This window comes from Falco rusticolus, chromosome 5, assembly GCF_015220075.1.
Source record: "Falco rusticolus isolate bFalRus1 chromosome 5, bFalRus1.pri, whole genome shotgun sequence".
NCBI lineage: Eukaryota > Metazoa > Chordata > Aves > Falconiformes > Falconidae > Falco > Falco rusticolus.
In genome coordinates, this window is record NC_051191.1 from 35,542,374 (window position 1) to 35,565,238 (window position 22,865).

Here is a 22,865-nt window from a genome sequence, read left to right on the forward strand (position 1 = left end):
ACAAAGTACTTCAAGCCATGTCTTCTCAACTTCAAATATTACAAAATTAGATTTAACATTAATAGTATAGAATTGCAACTGCCAAACCAATATATTTTAAAGTCACCCAAGTCAAGAAGCAAGACAGAATTGTAACTAACAGTCAGGGGAAGAAAACAACTGCATAAAGTGTTGTCCAGATTTAAGCAAGGCTTCCTTCAACAGTATAGCCGATTTGAAAAGAATACACAGAGATATTCCTAGTCATTTCAGGACCAAACCTGAAAGGAGCATTTTAAGATCTTTGCGCGGGGGGCGGGGAGGTGTGTGTGCAAAAAGCAAAAAAAAAAGCAAAGGGCAAAATTTCTTAAGATGGCTTTACTTTTTCAGGCTCCACAGAAACAACCTGTGGAAAAAAATCCACCCAGCAAACATCATGAATCTAGTATAACCTGAAGAATGTAAATATATAACAAAGGAAACATTTCCACTTTAGTACAGCTTGTGAATATTTCTGGAGTAATTTACTGGGCCTGACCCAGCAAAGGCCTGCACCAAACACTGGGCCAGGGTCCAAAATTCCTGCTCCTCTAATACAGAAAAAGTAAGTGGCTATATAGAATTTGTTGTTGCTGTTGCCTCTTTAATAAGAGCTCTAGCTTTGGCTGGAAGCCCACATGCTTAAAACAGACTAGGATTTTTCCAGCGTACAGATTTCTATGAGGTCAAAGAAAACAAGTCTGAAATTATCATTTTGCTCTTGCTAATTCCTCTTCTGTTCAGAAAAGATTCTGGTGACTGTAAGCTGCAATGGCTGTTAATGCAGTCTCTTTATACCAATATAAATGTAGTCCAGTCCTGAAACAGGAAGTCCTGCAGTTTTTGCACATTCCCATCTTGGGTTTGTGCATCTTGCCTCCCTTGTATAGACACTGGCATTTTTGTGGCCACACGGTGAGCTACATCAGATTATCAATGTATCTGAAAAGTAATTCAGCTAAAAAAAGAAGATTAAGAAATTGACACAGCCAAAAACCAATCTGCCTCATGAAATGGTTAACTCTTTTAGTAGCAGTCCAGACAAACTATCTCAGTCTGGAATATTAATCACGGTCTCAGCTAAAACTGAAAAGCGAGCAATATGGAGATTCAAGATGATGCAAGCAGAGTCAGACCTTTCAGCCTGTCACGCCAAAGATAGGAAGAGAGAAACCAACAGCCCACTGTGTTTGTTCTTTTATGATAAGTTTGTGTTAACTTATTAATAAAACAACAACAATGGAAGCATATCAAACTATTGGTCAAATTTTTAGAAATACAGTACGATGCCTCCAGTGTTCTGAAGGTGGGCATGAAGTTGTTTTTAGCAGACTTTCCTAGTAGCAAAGCTTAGAACCTCCAACATACAAGTCCAAATGTACCTGCAGATAGTAACACACAAACTAATAGTAAATATTATAAAAAAATAAAAACTGACACTTTTTTTTTTAAAAAAAATCAATGTTCCCAAATCTAACCATGAAATTAGCATCTTTTACTGACTAGCTCGTAAGGTATTATGCTTAAACATAAAAAAATTAGCTTTGAATTATTCCTTTCAGACAGACTTTAAGAGCACCATTACATTTCAAACTTCTTACTTGGTATTACATGGGATCACCATGCATACCCTTTTTCAAGCAATGACTCAAATATCTAACAACATATAATGCAGTTTTAAGTTTCCGTAACACTAGACAGGTCTTTTGCATATACCTTTCTGTAGGAGTCTTCTATCGTAGGATCGTATTTTTCAACAAATATTCCTTGAACAAACTGTACAGTCTGCAACACAAAAGTTCTTGTAAGATTCTTCTTGTATAGTGACATATTGTAAACACTGTAGACAAATTACTGTTCTAGGTGTATACTCTGTTATCCATTACATTTTTGAAGGCAAGTGATCAACATAACTATGAATTGTAAGAAAGAACAGGAAGTTAGATGCATATGCCTGTTTAAGTACTGTTAGATGAAGCAGTGCTACACCTTCCTTTATGCACTCTCACTTAGGAGTGTAAGAATTAAAGCATGCATTGATTTAAGGTTTGTCTAACTCTTGGAATCATTATTAGGTTTTAGTTGAATAGGATACTATACTGCTGCATGGCTTTTACATTTAGAACTACCGCACCTTCTGCTATTTATCTGCCAGCACAGGAATTAGTCAAAAAACAACTGCCAGCATTTACTAGTCTTAACTAGACTCAGTAGAATATTCCTTATACCTAGCACGCAGGACGTTTTTAGCACAAGTCATATGGAACTTTAAGACTCAATGGCCAAGTCAGAGCAGACAGGTTCAAATCCAGAAATGCTGCAGTAAGATAAAGAATTCAGAGGTGAAGAAAAAGTTCTTTCACAATTTAACATGATCTGTCATTTTAGGTTTTCCTTTAGGAACCGCTCTGTAAGAGAAGAGTTCTTACCTTATAAGAGTGGACCTCTAGACCTTATCTTATGATAAGGTGCACAATTAAACTGGAAGGCGTGAAGTTCTTAGGTGGGCTGAGAACATCATATTCTGCAAACTTTTTCCATGCTAGCCTAGGTCAGACTAGACTTCTCTGTAATCATTTAACTAAAATACATGAGCTCTTGGGTTTACAATCATCTACCTGCCATTTCTATACATCTACTTGCAAGGAAAGATGTAGAAAACATTTTAAACTTCCTACAAACATGCAAATTTGTATTTGCACTAAAAACCCTAGAGCTTTAGAGACTGCAATTCAACATTAAGCAAACAGCACCCTGAAGACCTTTCTAGAGACAGCAGTTACCAAGGCCAGACATAGGCAAACCACTTCATCGTGTGAGTTTCATGAAGCAGCTTTTCCCACAGACCTATGGCTGGGTTATCCAGTGAAGCCAGAGACCTTCATAATGCTGTAGCTATGCACTTCGCTGCATAGGGCAGGCAAAAGACTGACCACGCACCTTCAACCAACCCCATACAAAAACAGTAGCATGTGAGAGTGCACCGCTAGATGCGGATACACCCGGTAAAGGATGTACCTATTCGAGCCAGGAACCCTCAGCAGTCATTACTTACAGATATGTTTATTTGTGCACGCTTACCTAAAGAAATGAGGTAGTAGAGAGTGTATTAGAGAAAAGAAGCTTAAGAAAACATACTTGAACTGCCTCACAGAATACTTACCAGAGCAGACTTTCCAACACCTCCAGAACCAAGAACCACTAGCTTGTATTCACGCATGATGCAAGAGGTAAATCACCCTCAATACCTGAAACACAATAAATTATTCACCATTTCGATCAACAGGACAACTATGTTACCATTACGACAGCCACTGCAAGATTGCATATATAACAAGACATGAACAATTAAATATCGATCAACTGATAAATGCACAAGATATACTATCATAACCAGGCATAACCTAAGCAAGATGTCACTTTATTACACCATACAGAAACTACAGATATTTATTCAAGACACGGTAGTTGCTGAATGATGCTACTTTTTCATCCAGCACAAATAAAGTACCTCCAAGGTTTTCTTGTTATCATGTTTTAACACATGGATAATGGTGGTTCTTTACCTGTTATCTAACCTAATTTCACAGTACAGACTTGGCAAGTTTTTAAAATTCCGATTTTTTTATATCCCATGAAACGGTAATTTAGATAAGAGGCAAGCACAGATTAAGAGTCTCTGTAATAAAGACCTCAGTATCATGATCCTGCTAAAGCATCTCAGGTGTTTCAAAGAAAGCACATGAGTATCTGCAAGAACTGCTCACACCCATATGCACGTATCACTTCCTCAGAGGCCTCTGGATGAATTCAACTCCTTTATTTACAGCAGGAATCAGGCATAGAAACTAGTTCACCCCAACTGGTAGACCAATTACTTGGATTACAGTAAACCATCCAGTGAGGCATATTCATCTCATAACATTTTCCAGAAATCTACAAAATCTCTTCATTCAAACGGGCCTGTAGTACCTTTCAGCTATAGTCACAGCAAGTATTAAGGTTTTTCACAGGTTTCTCAAGATCTTTCATTCACTCACAAGTTGCTCATACCGTACATTTTGCAACAACAGACCAAACCCAGTATTTCCAAGAGCGACACAGATGCCTAAAGAGCTTGCAGTTTTATAACAGCTACAGAGTATTGTATAGGTTTATCAGGTAAACAGCTGCTAATGTTAGTTACCTACGGTACTAACACAGTAATTCTAAAAAAGTTTCTCAGATTTCACAGCTAGTACATCCTCTGCTCACCCATCCCCCAAACTTATTTCATATCACACAAGTTTTTGTAATTGCATGTATGTACACACGTAAATGAATTGGTTCGTACAAGCCAATACACATGAAATGTCTCCAGTCCCCTCTGAAGAGCTGAAAGCATCAGTATGCTGACCAAAAAACCCACACAAAATGGGAAACTTCTTTAGGCAACAGCATTTCTTTACTTGCAGTTATTTACTTGAAGTAACAACCAAATCTACTGACACAAAGTTTGATCTATATGCACAAAGTACAACCATGATGCTAAAATCCAGTACACTAAGCAGGGTTTGATAAAAAGGCTTAGTTAACTTTTTTAATAGTGGCCATTTTCAAACTATCAACTCTTAATGCAGCTACGATAAAATGCTGCAAACCATCAGATACTGTATTTCCTCTACCTCATTACTGTTCTCCCATAAAGAAATACTGAATAAACCCTACTACAGTAAAGCTAACAGTTACTATTAATAAGAAACAATTATCCAAGAGGATGTAACATGCATTTTCTCATTCTGAAACATTTAAACACTAAACAAAGAACCACAGAGATCTGTGTAAGAAAATTAAACCAACCTCCTTCCAGCAAACAAACATTTCTCAAAAAGAACAGCAGGATCCCAGAAGTCAGTTTTCAAACTGATCCCTTCTTAAGTCTGAAAGTTGATTAATGTTTTGCTAGATATCTAACTGCAGTTATAATGACTGTAGTTTCATGAATAACTGGAGGCAACTAAAATACTCTTTCGAGACCATTGTTCTACAAGCTACCTCTGTTCCCCTCTTCCACACTAGCTAGTGGGGCTGCCTACAGTTGTCTGCCAGATCTGCTTGCTCATCTTCGTTCAAAACTGACCAGCAAACAAAACAAAATTTAAGGACACATCTTTGGGTTATAATGCTCAAGAAAACAGTCCTGCTAGCAACTGAGCTAACAGGACTCTTACTGCTGCCCTGGGACGGAGGTCTCATCTCAGTTCCTTTCCTGCAGGGGCTCTAGCACTTACCCGACTGAGTTACCTGTTTTCTCCCTTCTCCACCCCAGGGGAAAGAATGAAACCCTCCCCAGCCGACAAATAATCTGGGGACAAATAACCTGGGGGCTGGGGGAGAGAAGCGAAGGGAATCCAGCACAAGTACTTGTACAAGACAAGCAGCAGAAGTAAGGTAAGAAAGACCCTTCTCAGCAATAGTAATTTCACAGCATCTCTGGAGTCACACCATCTGTTAGGTGTTTAGCACAAAATGGTAAGATGATTTGCATAGAAAAAGAGCACCTACAAGTTACTGTCCATCTTTACTATCACTGATTAACTCCACGTTGTCAGAAGACTGAGAAAGCAAGAGGCCAGATCCTCTTTAATTTTCTTCTTGCAAAATACATAATGAGCAGTCTTTCAGCTTACCAAAACCATTCCTTGCACCTTAAGCAAAAGGAATACAAGGAAAAATCACTGACCTGATGCCCAGCAAAGCAGGTCTCCACAGGTTTCTCTTACCAATACGTTTTAGGGCTCTTCAGTGTTTTTCACACCTAGCAGAACAACTTTTCACTCTTGACTTTAAGAAACTGTTTCTCCTTTCCCACACTGATTTTTTTTGCAAACATGGATCACCAGAACCATTCACACCACAAGTTTCATCTACTTGGCACCACTGTAGATGTTCAATTAGATCCACAGACTTGTAAATCGTCCAGCCTTTCTACAAAGGAGAGGAATAAAGGATTGTCTCTAACTGTACTGAAACACACCTTTCAAACTCATGATGAGTTAAGCCTATAACTACATTACCCGTCATTTCTTTAAAACATTTAGTTATGCCTTTAATTTTGGAAAGGTGTCAGTAGAATAACAAAGATATTCAGTGTAGGGGAAATCCCAGTACAGTAATCTGAGTGAATTGCAGTAATTTCACTACAGTTTAAACTGAGTTTTTCAGTCTGAAGTTAGCAACTAAATATGGAGATGTCAGTACCAAAAGTGCCTAATTTAGGAGTAACAGAACTTAAGCAGCGGGTACCAAATACCTGTTTTACCTACTGTTTTGAGTAATTTGTGACTTTTTCTTACTGAATGATCTAAAATTCCTTAAAGAAAATTCCAAGTACTGGAAGAAGCAGCCAACAAACTTGGTTTTAGTGAGAGACTAGCAATTAATTCCATTTTGGATCTCAAACAGGGATTTAGGAATTTAACGCAAGCCAAAGCTTCTTTCAGTATCTAGATTTAGAAGTTCAGCCCTAAATATCCAATTGCTGTACAACATTCTGGAACCAATTTCACTACTTTTAAGTGGTGGTACATAATTAAAGTATTATACACTATTACACATTGGTTAGCCAATCATCTTAATTTCTGAAGCACCCAAGCAAAAAGCTTTTTTTAAGATCTTTGAAGATGAGACAAAGCCAGACTGTAGTTCACTCAAATGTTTCTCTGACCTTCCACCCAAACTTGGGCAACGAGCAATTTAGATACCGATTTCCTCTTTCTCTATAAGAACTTGTTTGTCATTTGTACAGTTACTCCCTAACTCACTGGGAGCACACAGTAATCCTTTATATATACACACACCTATACAGCATAGAAGTAGCTTGCAAGTCATCAATCATCATCAGATAGTCTGGCCATGACATCTTGGAATGAAACACAAACCAATGTATTCTCCAAAACACTTTAAGAAAGCAAACTTGGAGATCTCTAACACAGCATGCAGCAGAAGCACCATCTATCATTTGCTCCCGCTTAGATCCACCACCCCAACAGCTTTGAGGAACAGTCCTGATGTCACTTTACCTTTCTCTTACTGTTTTCTAACAGAAAACCTCAATTCCTAGTTAAGAGAACTTCTGGTTACATACAGGTCTTTGCCACCTTCTCAGCTAAGAAGCAACCAGCCCATGAAGGTAGGAGCTGCTTTACAACACTGAGGTCTGCCAAATTATTTGGTATAATAAAAGCCTATCATGCACCTTCACTGATCAGTATGCCTGTTGGCTGCAAGCGTGCTCCAGACTGAGTTAGGGCTCTGATCTTGCCTGAACTTGACTTTCCAGCGATTCCCAACTAGCCTGACTTGACTGCTGTAGCTCAAACCCATTTTTTCATATCACAGGTTGTACAGACTGCTTGCATCCTAAACCTCGACCATGCTGTAACTTTACTTTTAAGACTGATACAATGCTTGACTCTGGAACTAATATTGTATTCAGCTCTATCCAGTGCCAAGAGGATTTCCTTTTGACTCATTTATGACAAATGAGTAGGGGCAGAGGAGGAAGACAATGAAGTATAAAAGTAGAGGTTTAAGCCATAAAAGCACCTTTCAGTTACCCAATAGTAGTATTTGAAACAACAGAAGCCATTAAGCTTCAAGCAAGACATTAGAAGTAAAAAGTTGAACTGCTGAAAGAGATGCAAACTATAAAAGGCAGGATGGAAGTGCAAAATTCTGGTGGATTCCCTTTTCTGCCTGGAAAAAAAAAGTGCACTTCTCTAGCCATTCTAAAACTGATACTGGATTTCTTGCATGGAACACCTCTTTATAAAGCCTGTGCCTTGCATTTCACATACTGTCATCCTCTGCCACCCCCCAAAAAAATAAGTTACTGGAAGAACTTTGGAGGAATTTGTAATTATGAAACCATCTGTACAGTCAAAACAGAGCTCAATTTAGCACCTGAACAATAATTTTCAGCAGTCTGCACTGACCAGTCATTTCAATGATACCCTTCAGTTCTAAAGCTATCAGAAAGAAATGTATTAACTGGAAAGGAGGAGAAAGGACCATTAGATCACACGACCTCAGCCATTCAAATAAGGAGACATTCAGGTTTACATGTTTCCTCATCTACAACTTAGCATTCTAAAGCTACAGCTGTATCACAGCATGGCCGTAATTTCTAGAATATGATAGTGTTAAGCCTAACAATAGTATTTGTCTGTACTCCCCAGAACACCTCATCTCAGGGCTGTAAAATTGGTATAGTCAAGGGTCCACAATAGAAATAAAGAGACTATGATAACTAACAGATAAGCAAAAACCTCCCAGTTTTATTAGACAGTTGATGAGAAGTATCCACCTAATCACTCAATAATTAAATACAAGTTTAAACTTATTCCTAACCAAGTAAATCAAGTAACCTGTTTGAATCCCTCTTCATTTAGTGGAGTCTATTTCAAGAAAGAAATTTTGCTTTGGATGCTGGCTACCTTTACAATGACAGATCTGCAAAGAGCGAGAGCAATGCCAGCTTCCTTTGCTTTTTTCATTTTTCTGCTCCTCCATCTTTAGGCAGGAAAATACTGTTAACTGGTCTCCATGCAGGTGCTAAAGAAATTTCCTCTTAATTGGAGCAGGTTTTGGCTTTGAACTGCTGAGTCAAGTATTTATATGGACAGATGTTCGACATAACTGTGAACTCTGGAGATGTCTAATGCAAGATTCAGCTAGAAAAATGAGGGAAATTACTCTTCAAGACATAGCATTTTCACATGAACTGGACTGGATTCTAATGATGTCAAGTACTACAATCCCTTGAAATTACACAGTTTGCTTTCAGATTGCCTCCATTAACTGCCAGTGGCACTTCAGTAACTGCCTTGTACACTTCTGGAAACATACAGTCCATAAAACCACCACATCTGTGAAGCCCCTCTCACTAGTCTGTTCATATTACTTTCTCTAATTAATGCATGTATGAATGTATTAGTATAGTGTATTAATTTAACTGCTTAATTCTCCTTCTTCATGGCATACCTCTTAAAAGCACTTGATAAACTAGATGAGCAACAGCTTCACATGGACAGAAATGGACACTTTTTCCCATAAAGATTCTCTTTGAAGGATGAACAGATCTCTGAATAAATGCACAGAAGAAAGGTTAACCAGAACAAGTCACTAGAAATGAAGCATCTTAAAAGCTTCACATCTGTCAAAGACCATGAACATGGAACTTGCTTTCCACTTCTGCCCTTGTCAGATAAACCAGGAAAAAGTGCCTCTCCGTCATTTTCTTGAAGCATGTCTCCAGAAAAAGGCAAACCAAAGTGATGATGCTAAGAAAGTTGAGGAATAAGAAATCCTACTTTAGCAGCAAATGAAGAAACTGCACACTTACTGCTTTGTAAAGCTTTCCTGAAAAGCAACCACGCAACAAAGAATTCAGGAAAGTTCAAATACCATTGATAACTGAGCTTGATATGATAGTTATGAAAGCGCGTTGTTATGTTTTCGGTGGATTTTGGGGGTTTTGTTTCTTTTTTTTCGTAGAATTTAGTTTTCTTTCAACTCCTTCAGCTTCAAATTTTCATTTCTGATTCAACTTTGTTACCTGAGGAATGGGAAAGTTAATAATACAATCTTTCCAAGTGATATTAAATCAAATGACACTGTAACTAGAGCTCAGCTGCAGACCAAAGACATGAACTAAATACAGTTACTACTCAAAGACATCCCCAAGACTTGCTTATTTGAACTAGTTGTTCAAGTACAGAATTAAACAAATACTCATCTGAGAAACATTATCGTTTTCAAAAGGCATCATGATTATTCAGCACTTTGCAGACACCATGATTCTTGTTCAGACCCTGACATTCTGGTTGTATTGAGAAATTGCAGTGTATTCACTAAAATTTTCATAATGCTTCTGCCCCAGCACATTTTTATCTCTGGAAGAGATGCTTTGTTAGAACCACCTTGGGAATAGCACTCCTAAATTAATCTCAACTGTTTGCATGAGGAAAAAGTTTCAAGCATTAACATAACAGACAAAGCAAATTAACCAACTGGTTTACCTGCTTACAATTAGCAGTGGAGGGGAAAAAAAGCCAAGGAACTAAAAACCTGCTTCTCAGAGGGTATACTAGCGCTGAGATGGAGCAAGACACCAATGGTCAGACATCTGGAAAAATAGCTCTAGTTCAGTCACAGGACCAACCAAGGTCAGAGGATTAAGTCTTTCCAGACAAGATGTTTCCCACTTCTGGTACTGGAGCAGACTCAGACAGCCAAACTTTCTAATTGTACCACCCGGATTCCACTAAGTTTTGAGTCTCTTGGTTTAGAATCCCTTCTTCAGGGAAGCAATGAATTAGAGAAGAGAGGATGTGTGCTGTTCTTAACATTCCCCAAATACTTACATGTAAGGGGAAGTCCAAAATTCTTATCCCTCAGCTCCAAGAAGGTTCTTTTTTCCCCAGAGTAATCTCAGGGTATAAGCAGCAACCTACAACATAACCTGAAGTGGAAGCCTGTTCATTTTCACCAGTTTTTAGATGCAACTCAGATAATCCTTACTCAACAGGGTAAGCAGTGTGTCTTATGAAAGAAGCTAAAATACTCCAGAGCTGACTTTCACACTTATTTATAGAAAACATTACTCAGAAATCAATTCTGAAGACAAGATACACTGAAAAGCTCATCAGGTCTAATTAAAGGCTTTTATACCCAGGACTCCTGGAAGTAGAGCTATTTCATTACTAATGCAGACTCTTTGGAAGTGAGTCAACTGTTCCGTAAACAAAGCTAGAAGCAATTTTTATTTCCAGTTTTTACCTCGTTTTGAGACAGCTTCTTAACAGACACGTATTTTATCAGTTGGGCAGCTAGTTTTTATGGGCACCAATACAGTAATTTCTCTTGGACAACGGTATTTCTTCAATCATGTTCAAATATTTTAACTGACACTAGAGAATCTTCAGAGGATTTTCAAAAAGCTGTCTGGGTGACTAAGCTTATCCAGTGACATGAAAACATACCAACCACCTCAGAACAAGTTACTACAGCACAAACATGGCGCTGAGGTTTAAGATGCTCCTTGACCTGCCTATAGGGACACTTATCCACAGCTTAACTAAGTTTTCCTCCTTTCATTGAAGGGAGCTATCTTGAGTAATACTGCACAGTGACAAGTTCCACAAAGCAGCTAACATGAGCTTACCTTGTGAGACTAGTTCCACTGTCTATAATTAGTATAGCTGAATAAAATCTGGTGGGTTTTGGGTTTTTTTCTCCCTTAACTCAGTTACTTCCCAGCTAGATGTTAAAACTGAACATAAACTTAACACAGGTTCTAAGGATGAAAACTGGCCTGCTTGAAGCCACCATCTCAAGATGAAAGCTTCCTAACACAAAAGACTAACAGACATGTGCAACTTGCTGTAGTTTCATACAAAGTGTAAAAAGTAAATTCAAAGCAAGTGATGCAATGAACATTAAGCTACTAAAAATATGCTATGCTTCAACACAGAGTTCAAGTTTCAACTTCGTGCAAAAATTCAAAACTTGAGTCCCTTATAAAACCTAAGCTACAGTGTCTATTTAAGCCCCAATTGGAATTTGTAACATTTATCAGATTTGTTCTTATTTTTTGGTAACTGTTTGCTATGGTTTTGCATTTTCTCCCTACTTCTGTAAAATAGTCACTGTCCTCCATGAAAGTTCTGCATGTTCTACCATTCAGATTTCCAGCTGAAAAGATGATCTCAGAATTCCTGAAGAAATTAAATTGCAAATGTTTTTTATGCTTGCAAAGAAAATCCAGGCAGACAATAAACAGAAAGACCACCACTCAGATTTTAAAAAATACAAATATATTAAATTCAGAGAATGCATAATTACCACTTGACGATACCTTGCTATGCATAAGCTAAGTATTCAACCATACAGCAAGTTTTGAGAACTGAGACAGCAACTTACTGCTGTACATTTGGCTCTACTGTCATTGCAGAGAATAAACAGTATTTAGCTCTAAAACTTTTAGCAATCAATGGATTGGCACATCATGGTATACGCAACATGCTTTACCTGATAAGCATCCTTCTGATTAAAAGCAGGTATAAGCATTTGTTTCTCCTCATAACTGTTACAGTAACTTTATCTTTCAAGCTACAAAAACAATTAAAAACAGCAGGACAAGTAAGGCATGGAAATTTTCAGCAGTCAAGATACCTCTCTAGTAAAAATGCACTCGTGTGCAGTTTGAAAGTTACTTCAAGAATAAACTTGCCAGTTGGCTTAAGATACTCTACTTTGGAAAAAGGCAGATTAACTTCTGTTGTAGAAACAAGACCTAGCCTCAAATTCCACGTGATATCTGCTTAACATCTGGCAATCCTATCTGTACTCTGATTGTGACACTGGCTGCTGAACCAGTAAAGCCTTGTATTGGGTTTCCTTCTACTGACATAATGCAATGCTCAGTTCAACTGCAGTTCCAATACCACCTGAATTTTTGTTCCTCTTGTCTATTCTTCCCTATAACCAACACATCATATACAACCCCGGCAATGCCAGAGCTTGTATCCCAAGGTACCATTTCTTGCACTGTCTTCGGTATTAAAAGTTTCAATTCACAAATGTTTACCTTACTAACACATCATCAAGGCACAGATATATGTTTCCTTCATGACTGCATGATCTATTGTTACTGACCATTTAAGACCGGCTGGTATAGGCCCTTTATATACAAAGTATTCTTCCATATATCATTTGCAGTAATTCTATTACAAATCATGCTAGTAGCCTGAGAGCAGTCTTACAAATTCCCGTATGTCATTTTAATTAAGTTTAGAAGTTTTATCTGTTGAAAGGACACTGATTCTATGCAAATTGAGAATACTAGCTACTAGCACTCATTAACAGGAACAAAATTAGTTCTTCCATGATAAATGAACCGTATCAGCAAAGTCCTGAGTAATTGTAACTCGTGTCTGTTTTGACCTCTCAATCAATACTTCCCTAACAGAAACACAATATTTGAATGTGAGCAGCAAAAGTCACTTGAGGTCACCCAAAGTATACCTAATTTCACAAACAGTTCTTTTGTTAAAGCTTGAGACATCTGTCTTGAGGTTAAGTTGAAAAAAGTATACACCAACACCCACCAATAACTACCATCTTCTGCCACATGGTTTTGCTGGCCCTGCAGTAATGGAGGTGCAACCTTAACTGCTTCTTTTCAGTTAACTTTATTAGCTGAATCCACTGATGAAGGTGGGTTTGCAAAAGGTCTGAAATGTTTAACTGAAGTGGCTGAAACTTGGGCAGAACATCCTGTTCTGTTTTGGGCAGTGAGGCAGTAGTATCTTGAACCTAGGGATGGCAGCTCCTCAGGGAACATTCAACTCAAACACACCTTGACTAGAAGATGACAACTGTAGAAGTTGACCTCCGCAACTCTGCCAACAACCTGGTTGTTTCTGAGGTAACTGCTAAGTTGTCACAAGCTTCCGAGCAGAGTATTTAAAAAAAAAAAAAAAAAAAGACAAAAAACCCAAACCAAACCATCCCCGCCTCCCCTCCTCCCAAAACCAAATGCTGACTTATCATAACATGCCAAGCTGTGAACTGCCATAGTTCTGCATCTGCTTTTTGAGCAGCTGATACATCTTAGACAGGCCCAAGTCTCATTTTTAATGGGTCAGGTATTTCAGAGAGGTTAAAATCTGACAGTTATGAGCAGGAACCCAAAGGTAAGCAATTCACACTTGCAAGCCTGAGCTCATAGACACAGTGACACCTACACACACACACAAAAAAAAAAAAGAAAAAAAAAGTAATTTTAACCAAATGAATCTGAATCACACTCATCCCCACACCACTTTCTATTATATGGACTAGATCTTTAGCAGAGAGTTACCAAATTAATGAGGGTTAAACTTCTTTAATCGAGTCTACTTGAATCTTCTTAAGATCACTCTAGTTCTTGTTTAGACCATGCTTTTTGGTTCCTCTGCATCTTCAAAGCTTGCCATTTTCTGAAGAATCCCATTGTACCTTAAGACTCACTTTGCTTTACTTTGATAAGGTAGTAGAAGATGTCCAAAGCATACTGAAATTTAAAATCAGCTCCAGAAGTTTGAATGGGAAAACCTTTCTGAATACAAATCAGCATGTCTGGTCTTCTAAGAGTCATCTATTATTTAAACTATGACAACCACCACGGCATTTAAAGAAGTGTTACTAGAACATCCTAAATCTTCTACTGGAGAAGACACTTACTTTCAGCAAGTTAAAGATACACATCTCAAAACAACCTATATTTTGGTCAAAGCCTGAGCGGAAGAATGACTCTTTAGCCCACCCTGACTGTTCCAGCAAAGTAAATTTATCCTTCATGAAACCACAGCCTTGTATTTCCACATTGCTTTGGGTGCTCCCAGTTTAACCAGTGCACTCTCTATTTAGGTTCTTGGGATCTATGACTTTGACCTTTTGTAGGTAAGGCTATGAATGGTTCCTTATTTTCACTTTTATTATTAAAGGAGATTCAGCATTCAGCTTGGAAAAGAGGCTTCAGCTTTTCTCTGTAAAACTTATCACACCAGATTTCATGTAGTCCACTATAAGATTAAGCAATGGAAGGAGAAAATTACCTGAAAATACAAATATTTTCAAGTTTATATATTTGTCTGTCAAAAAAGTATTTGCAAATTGTGTCTTAAGATCTTGCCTCTGGCTAGAAGCAGGATGTACTTTCAGTCAGCAAGACTGCACATTGTTTAATATATTGGTTACAGTAATTAAATTAAGTCCAAACTAACATGCACTTCATGCTGCTCCTTCACCAGTTTCCTGGCTAAACAGAACCCAAATTTCTAGCAGAAAAGCATGAGGATTTCTTTGTTCTTCAAGAATAAAACTGTGCAACTTACTTGATCTTTTTATTTGAGGCTTCACATGAAATCTTTCTTTCTCACTGTAATTCCTACTCATATAGATACAGCGCTTTTCTGATATTACTCTTAAGAGTTTGATGAAAAGCAACACAAAGATCAAAAGGATGCCAAACACCAGCAAATACAGTGGTCTAAAGCAATTAATTGTAAAACCTTGTTTTCAGCCACTCAATTTTTGAAGAACTTCAGCTACCACACTTAAATTCTCTATGCAAGATCTCCGGCTGAACCTCAATTTAGCTTAGAGCATTTCCTGAAATAAAAAGTTTAGGGAGATCAGAAAAAAAACCAAACCACCAAAGTATCCTTAAAAAAAGGCAAAGGACTTGCTCAAATACAAAGAAAGGTGAAAAGGTAACAATAAACTGTAAGAACATACAAAGAGAGAAAGAAGCATTTCTGAATGATACCTATTTCTGCTTTAGTATTCAGATATAAAAAGCAAGTAGAAAATTGTACACCAAAAAGTAAGAACATTTGAAGACCAAGCATCCAGTTAAAAGATGAGTTATGAATGTCTGCTTATTATAGTATCGCAGACTTCTCTCTTGGCCTCCAAACTTATACGATGTCCAGTATGATCTATATCAAGTAACAGGGTGTCTCTTCCTTGGTGAGATCCCACCTAATGTGCAACTTAAGTCAAAAAAGATGTATTGGAAAAATCAAAGAGGTTCTCCAGCATGACCATCAGCTATTCTTGCCTCTTCCAGTGCTCCTTCTTGGTGCCACAGGAGTACTATACACTTAGTTTCCACCAAGTGCTAAGATGACAATTCAGCATCAGGAGAAGCATGGCATATTCTCAAATAACTAATGTCAGCAGAAGCTGGATTTTGAACACAGCATTTTACAGCCCACTGAGAACACAAGTCCAAGGCATCTCAAATTGTATACTTATATTCAGTAAATACTGTTAATATAAAACTATCTTGAAAATTCATCAGTGGACTGGTTTATGTGCAAGAACTCTGAAGATCAATTCACACTTGCCAAGAACTCATTTCTGATACTGCTCATCATAAACCCCACGAAAATACATAGTATTTTCTGGACACTTGCACCAATATAAACAATAGACAGTAAGTAACAAAAGGACCACTCCCTGAACAGAAATAAACCCACCACACTCACAGAATGCCTACTGCCCATCAAATCTCCATTTTAAACAAGCCAGAAGGGTCACAGAAAGACAGTAATGGTATATCCTTATACATGCTGCGTAACTCCAGAAACTAAGAGTCAAGATTTTGCATGCTGTATTCATTTATACACTTTCCCAACCCTGAGAAAATCCTTCATCAATACTGAACACAAAAAGCAATCACACAAAGGCTATGTTTATGGGTCATCTTGTACATCAAACTTTCAGAAAGTTACCTTCTAAGTAGCTTCACAATGAAAGATAGGAGGGTTACTGACTGCATCTTAACGTCTAACAATTCACCTTAACCACCTCACATCTGCAAGATTAATAAGATGTTCCTGCACAGTATGTTGTTTGTCTGCCCCTACACTTAACTGAGCACATGAGACTGAGTTGTGCATGGCTCTGTGTCCAGGCGCAACTGTAAATGACACACTATAAACAAATAAATCTAGTCCTAAATACTTTATTGCAGAGAGTAAGATTCTTAAGTAACTTCCACTTAATAGATTACTTCCACTCCACATTCCAGTCTAGCCTTCTCCACATTCAGAAAAAACAAAACACATAGCAGCTTTCCACTAGTTTTCTAATGAATCACTTTAGGGGGGAAGTATCAGACTAGATGTTATAGAAGTTTGATTAACCGCACAACTTAACTATCAGTATTGTCTGCGTTCTGATCCAGTCCAAGCACTGTTCGGCATTCTAGCTTCATCTCAAGTAAAAAATATTGACCATAAACAAAACCTTTAGAAAAACATAGAAGTAGCTGGTCTGGCCCTGCAACTACTGAAAACACTTCGATTTCAGTAGTGCTGAAGTGCCACCCCTAGCAACATACACGTCTTCTGTCTCCTGTATCTCCCCTCTTGAACTCCACATAGGCAACTCACGTTACCTGCAGTTCATCTTTAACACAGATGATGTGGTGGTACTCTTTTTGCTTCTTCCTGATATATGTAGAATGCTTTTAAGAAACTTCCCTTCATTGCAGACATGAAAAAAAGTAAAGGCACAACTGGTTAGGTTGCAGAAACAGAGATTATGAGTGGAAAAACTACAACAAGAATTCAAAAGCTAACTACTAATACAGAGAAACAAGAAGAAACAGTTGCAGGGAGTATCTGTGTTCACATCTTATTTTAGATTAACTGAAAAGCAGGCTGGCCAACATACACTATTTGGGCAACAGCAAATTCGTGTAAGAAAAAACCCCAAACTTTCACATAAAGTTATGCAGTAAACCACACTAAAGAAAATGTTGTTATACTACATCTTTTCCTTTAACCCGGATTACCTACAGAAATCAAGTATTTCTAATAAGTGTTATAATTAAAGCAAGTGAGAGTAACATTCACCTCAATGTCAACAAATTTTTGTGCAAGAAGCACTTTCTCCTCAGAGTTTCTGTGAAAAAAAGAGTAACTACAGATCCTTTTAGTTTATGTTCGTAACTGTAGGGAACCTTTTCTCCTGTTCCACTTCTTCAATACTGTCCAGAAATTCAATGACAAAGTTTCTCACAGCTCTACAAATAGACATATATTGAAAATTATTTAATGAACGAGTAACAGCAGCACACAATATCCTTCTAGCAGAAGACCTGGTCAAGTCATTCAGATTTAGGACACCTTGCTGTGCTGCAACAGTTGCAGGAATGATACAAAGCGATCTAAGAAACTAGGGGTTCCATGAAGAGAATCTCCGTCTGGAGAGAAACATGAGATGCTGCTTCTCTGCCACAGGATACAAACACCAGTCCATGAGAAGGGTTAGGCTGTCCCCCTCCTGCACTATGGTCTGGCCTTCCTCCCTTGGCCAGGAATAAACTAACCATGTGTACTGTAATTGGCAGTCTCTTTTCATAGTTGCCTATCAGGGATTTACTTCAAATAACACCAAGTTCTTAGATTAATAACTAGAAATGTGAGTGGGACAGCATACAAGATACTGTCAAATGCCTCCTCTTCCTGGTTCAACTCTAAAAAGTTCCTTTAACTCTGCTACACACATTCCTGTAGGGTCTTATAATAACTGTCACTCTACTGCTTCAGTAGTAAGAGTTACTATTAAAACACTGTTCTTGAAAAACGAGCATCCTGAATAGCTAGAGGGCCCCCAAATAATTTTATATTTCAAATTTATATTTCAAAAGTTGCCTAGTAGGCAGATTTCCAACCTGGCGCTTATAGCCTTCCTCCCTTTCCTTGCTGCTAGAGGAGAGGAACACGTCAGGAGCTCACAACAGCATATACTACACAGGCACACACAACAATTAAAAAACCCCCACCCTTCTCCCTTTTAGTTGTCCGGCATTTCTTTAGGCATTCTAAAGCTCAAGAGGTACCAGCTTCAAGCCAGAACCCGCTGCTGCTTTTAAAGGTAGCCTCATTCAACTGCTCCATGGAAGAAACATTCTGTGCCAGCAGACAAGGTCTTTGACTTTCTACAAATAGTGCTTGCCTACTACAGGCAAAGTGCCATAGAAACTTCATCAGAATATTGCTTCTAGTACGCCTGTCCCACTCTGTTTTTTCATGGTTGACAGGTCCCAAGGAGAAAGTGATACATTAGATGCTTAAGTGAGATACTAAAGCTCTACTGTAGTCAACTGCTGAACAACTCTGAAAACAGGTTCCTTATTAACAAGCATTCAAGTAGCAAAAAAACCCCTTCCCTTCTCCCTGCTTTATGCAAGAATAGAAACAGACAACCTTAGCCATGTCTCAGCAGGAAAACAAAGTTTACCTTCGAATATGAAGGTGTAGTTACTGTAGATACTCCTTTAATCTCTCCAAACAAGGAGGCTGTCTAAAATATCCCTCTACCTGACCTAGATGCAACAGAACACAGCAAAAGCCTGTCCCAACTCAGCAGGGATTCAACACACTGACATTACACAGTGCACTTCGGTCTGCTTTCGTATTTGTTCTGAGGCAAAAGAGTGGCAGTGCTTGCAGCCACAAGCTAAACATGAACTTCTGTTGCACAGGGTATGCCTAGTGATCTGTTTATTAAGAGAGCAATTTTGATTAAAACTCACAACAGCTTGAACTTACCCTGAAGAACACTCTCAAACATCAGTTACGTATCCAAAAGTCATCTAAGTGTTACTTAGGCCAATTCATAAAGGACCCACCTACCCTCTTACCATACACCCAAGAACAACAGAATGCCTGTTGCTACCTACAAGATGCTCTTACCCTGAAGAGCACCTCATACCTAACTAGGAGCAGCTAGCAGAGCTCTGCAGATGATAGGATTGGCACTACAGCAGTAAGCATCAAGTATTTCTGTTACTCTTGCACTTTACACATCCCACATGATAGGTGGACAATCGTTTTAGTTCCCAAGTCACATTTAGTAACTGTTAGATCACAAGCTACAGTGCACAGTCTTCAGCACACTTCCTTCCTCAGCCATACAAGTAACTTCTCTCTCCTTTTGTAGGCCCTCACCTAGATTCCCATCTGTTTGCCTCTGCTCCAGAAAGGTTCTCAATTAAAAAGACAGTCAAGTTTTACTCTGCAAAACTGGCACAGCACAAAAAGAACTGTCATGGCTCACTTCAGATTTATTTTTGATGAACTGTCCTACAGCAGAGCTTTGGAACAAAATAGCACAATTTTAATTCCACTCAGAAAACTTATCTGGTGCACGTATGTAGTAACAGAAGCAAGACACGCAGTTACAGACAGTAAAAAGACTACTGGGGCTCTGCTGCTGCCGCTGCCCCCTCCCCCCGCCCCCAAATTCTGTTTTTACACTTATAGTCTTTCAGTTCTGTTTTGCACATTATTTCACACTCACCCAGCAGACTGGTGCTCCAAGTATGATCAGTTTTGCCGCAAAAAGATATATGACAGTTATATCATACGGTGCAACTCAAAACTCCGTTATTTAGCTACAGATAATCGTGAAGCTTTGCACCACAGTTGCAATTTGAACTTAAAGTAGTTCATACCACTAGAAGCAGCATCCCTGAAAATATGCAGGTACCAAGGAATAAAACCCTGCATCTAATCAGTTACTTTATTTGCAAAGCCTTTGATGTGAACAGCCAAGGTAACCTCCACTATTCACTCAGCTCATTCTTAGCTACAATGAAATCTACAGGACAGACTTTGAGCAAGCATAAAAAAAGATGCAATGAGTAAAGAAAGTGAAAACACTTTACTATATCAAGTTTGTTAGTGGTTATTTTGTGTGTGTATGTATGTGTCTATCCCCCACTTGCGATTTTAACAGAGGCAAGTCATACAAAAGATGACATTTTGATTAATTTTTCAAGTTTCCAACAGAGGGGAAAACGACTCCTTCCAAAGGGAACTACATTTGATTTTGAATGGTTATGATATAAGACAATGTGATTGCTTCTTTACCTTTTAATTATAACCTATGAAAAAGAAGACTGTTTTGTATCTTCTTTTTTATAACAGTAATTTCAATGTATATTTTACCATGAAAGAATACTGAAAAGCCTTTGTCATAAACTGTGTACACAGTTCGCATTGGGATAAGATGTAGCCGTTACATGCTGGAAATAACAAATTACACTAATCAAAACATATGAATGCAAGAACACACAGACAATCTGTGCGACTTTCAAGCCAGGCATCTCTGAAACACCCTCTGTCTTGGAACCATACTACCTTACTATCATACCCCACAACAGTATAGAAAAAGACTTTTCTTTTCTTTTTTTGTGTTTTACCCTGAATGGCAAAACCCATCCCTTTAAGATGGAAATGGGAGTAAAAGCACACCGATCTTTTTTTGCAGGAAACCTTGGTTTATTATCCTTTTTGTAATCTGAGGCCAGTGCAGAAATACTCGGATTTGGTTTTATTTTCCCCTCTGCAAACTTCACTTTCGTTCCACCACTTCTTCACCAACACAGGCAGAAGGATATGCGGATCTCAGGCTTATTAGCCGGGTTTGGCGCAGGAAGCGTCTGTCAAATTCTTCCATTTGCTTTGACACGGGTAGTGGTGGTGGCCGGGTGTTCAGACGAGACGAACATCCCTGTCATCCCCTTTTCCTTTATGTTTTGCGATAAGCAGGAGGGGAACTCGCTGGCCGCGACGCTGCCCGTCCGTCCCACTCCGCGGCCGCCCCGGGCACCGGCGGGCCGCACCCGGCCGCCCCCCCGCCTCGCCCCCGCACGCCGGCCGGAAAGAGCGAGCGGCTTCTCTCCGGCGACCGGACTAGGTGGGGCTCCGGCTCGGACTTCCCGCTGACAACGACGGCGGCAGCCGGGGACCGTCCCCTTCCCCGCCCGCGGCGGGGCCGAGCCGGGCGTCACCCGCCCCTCCCCGCACCCGGCCGGGCCCCACGTCGCGGCCCCGAGCCGCGGGGTTACAACTTTCCGCTTCCGCTCCAACTTCTGCTCCGGGGACCGGCGGGAGGGGGATGGCGGCGAAGGGCAGGGCCGGGCCCTCAGCCCGGCTGGCAGCAGCTGCCCCTCGGCGCCCCGCTCTCCCCTCTCCGCCCCCCTGCGGTGTCCCCCCGCGCCGGAGCCCGGACGAGGCGGCGGCTCCCAGTTCTTCCTCCGCCATGTTTCAGGCTCGTGCCCCTTCCCTGGCAGCGCGCCGCTCCCCGCCGCCGCTCCCCCCCCCCCCCGCCGCCTTCGCCGCCACCGCCCCCACCGGCCGGTCCCCGCCCCGCCACCTGTACCAGACACGCCGCTCCCCGCTCCCCCGCCACAGCGGCCCGGCCCGCACCCCCCGCCGCGACCTACCGGACAGCGCCCCCGCTCCCCGCCGAACCGCCGCCGCCGCCTCGCCGGCCGAGCCCGCTGCGCTCCGCCCGCCGCCCGCTCCGCTCCCTCTCGCTGCCTGTGCCGGGGCGCGGCTTGGGGCCGTCGCCGTGACGCCGCACGCCCAGCCTCGCTCTGGCGCGGCGGGGCGGGGGCGGCGCGGAGGGGAGGGGTGACCTCGCCGCTCCGCTCCCCTTGCGCAGGCGCGCGGCAGGGCGGCCGCGCCGCCCCTCCCCCACCCCCCGCGCCCCCCGCCCGCTGGGCCCCACGTCGGGGCGGCCGCCTGGGCGGCGAGGGGCGGCGCCGCTCCCGCGGGGCGCTGACACCCCGCGGGCACACCCCCGGCACCGGCGACTGGTGGGGGGGCGGCCGCTGCTCGGGCCATGGTGCCAGGGCTGGAAACCCCGCCGGGCCGGGCCGGGCCGGGCCGCCCGCCGCGCGGCTCTGAGGCCTCCCCCGGCCTGTCCCCGGCCTGCCGCCTGCGGTGGCAGCGAGTGCGGGGGCCGCCGCCGGGCCCGGGCCGTGTGGGGGCCGGGGGCGGGCCCTCGTCGTCAGCGGTGCTGCTTTGGGCTTGGGGGGTTTCGCCGGGAGACGGAGCAGGGGCTGAACGTGCTGTTGCAGGGGCTGGGAAAGCGCGGCAGGGCTGGAGCTCAGAGCCTAGGGGCGCCCTGCGGGCCTGCAGAGGTTCCCGAAGACACCTCGTGCTCCGTAGCGGCACGTCCCTTGGGGTCACACAAGTCCCTCTTTCCCCAAGTTCTCGTTGGCCCCAGGTAGGAGCCGTAGGTTAGCTACAGCTCGAAGGTGGGTGAAAAGCACGTTGCGGTTGCTTTAAGTTAATTTAGAACATCAAGAACCGGAAACATAAATGCCAGGGCAGCATTACTTACAGTTCTAAAAGGGGTTTGAGGTCCATGGGTGAAGAGTGTTTTGCAAGTGCAACATACTGCTGTTTTTACAACTGTGGATTATTACACCTCTGGATGCAAACTGCCTA

General features: G+C 41.1%; 1 protein-coding gene across 1 annotated transcript in view; it reads right to left on the reverse strand.

The window, feature by feature from the left end:
- Positions 1 to 21,968, reverse strand: part of RAP1B (RAP1B, member of RAS oncogene family) — a 32,847-nt gene extending 10,879 nt beyond the window's left edge. Inside the window, exons 1-3 of the mRNA XM_037388801.1 lie at positions 21,854 to 21,968; positions 3,182 to 3,266; positions 1,735 to 1,803 (exon numbers count right to left, since the gene is read on the reverse strand). Of these exons, the coding sequence (XP_037244698.1) occupies positions 1,735 to 1,803; positions 3,182 to 3,238 (126 nt within the window). The 5' untranslated portion in view covers positions 3,239 to 3,266; positions 21,854 to 21,968. The remainder of the gene's footprint in view (positions 1 to 1,734; positions 1,804 to 3,181; positions 3,267 to 21,853) is intronic.
- Positions 21,969 to 22,865: the final 897 nt, after the last annotated feature.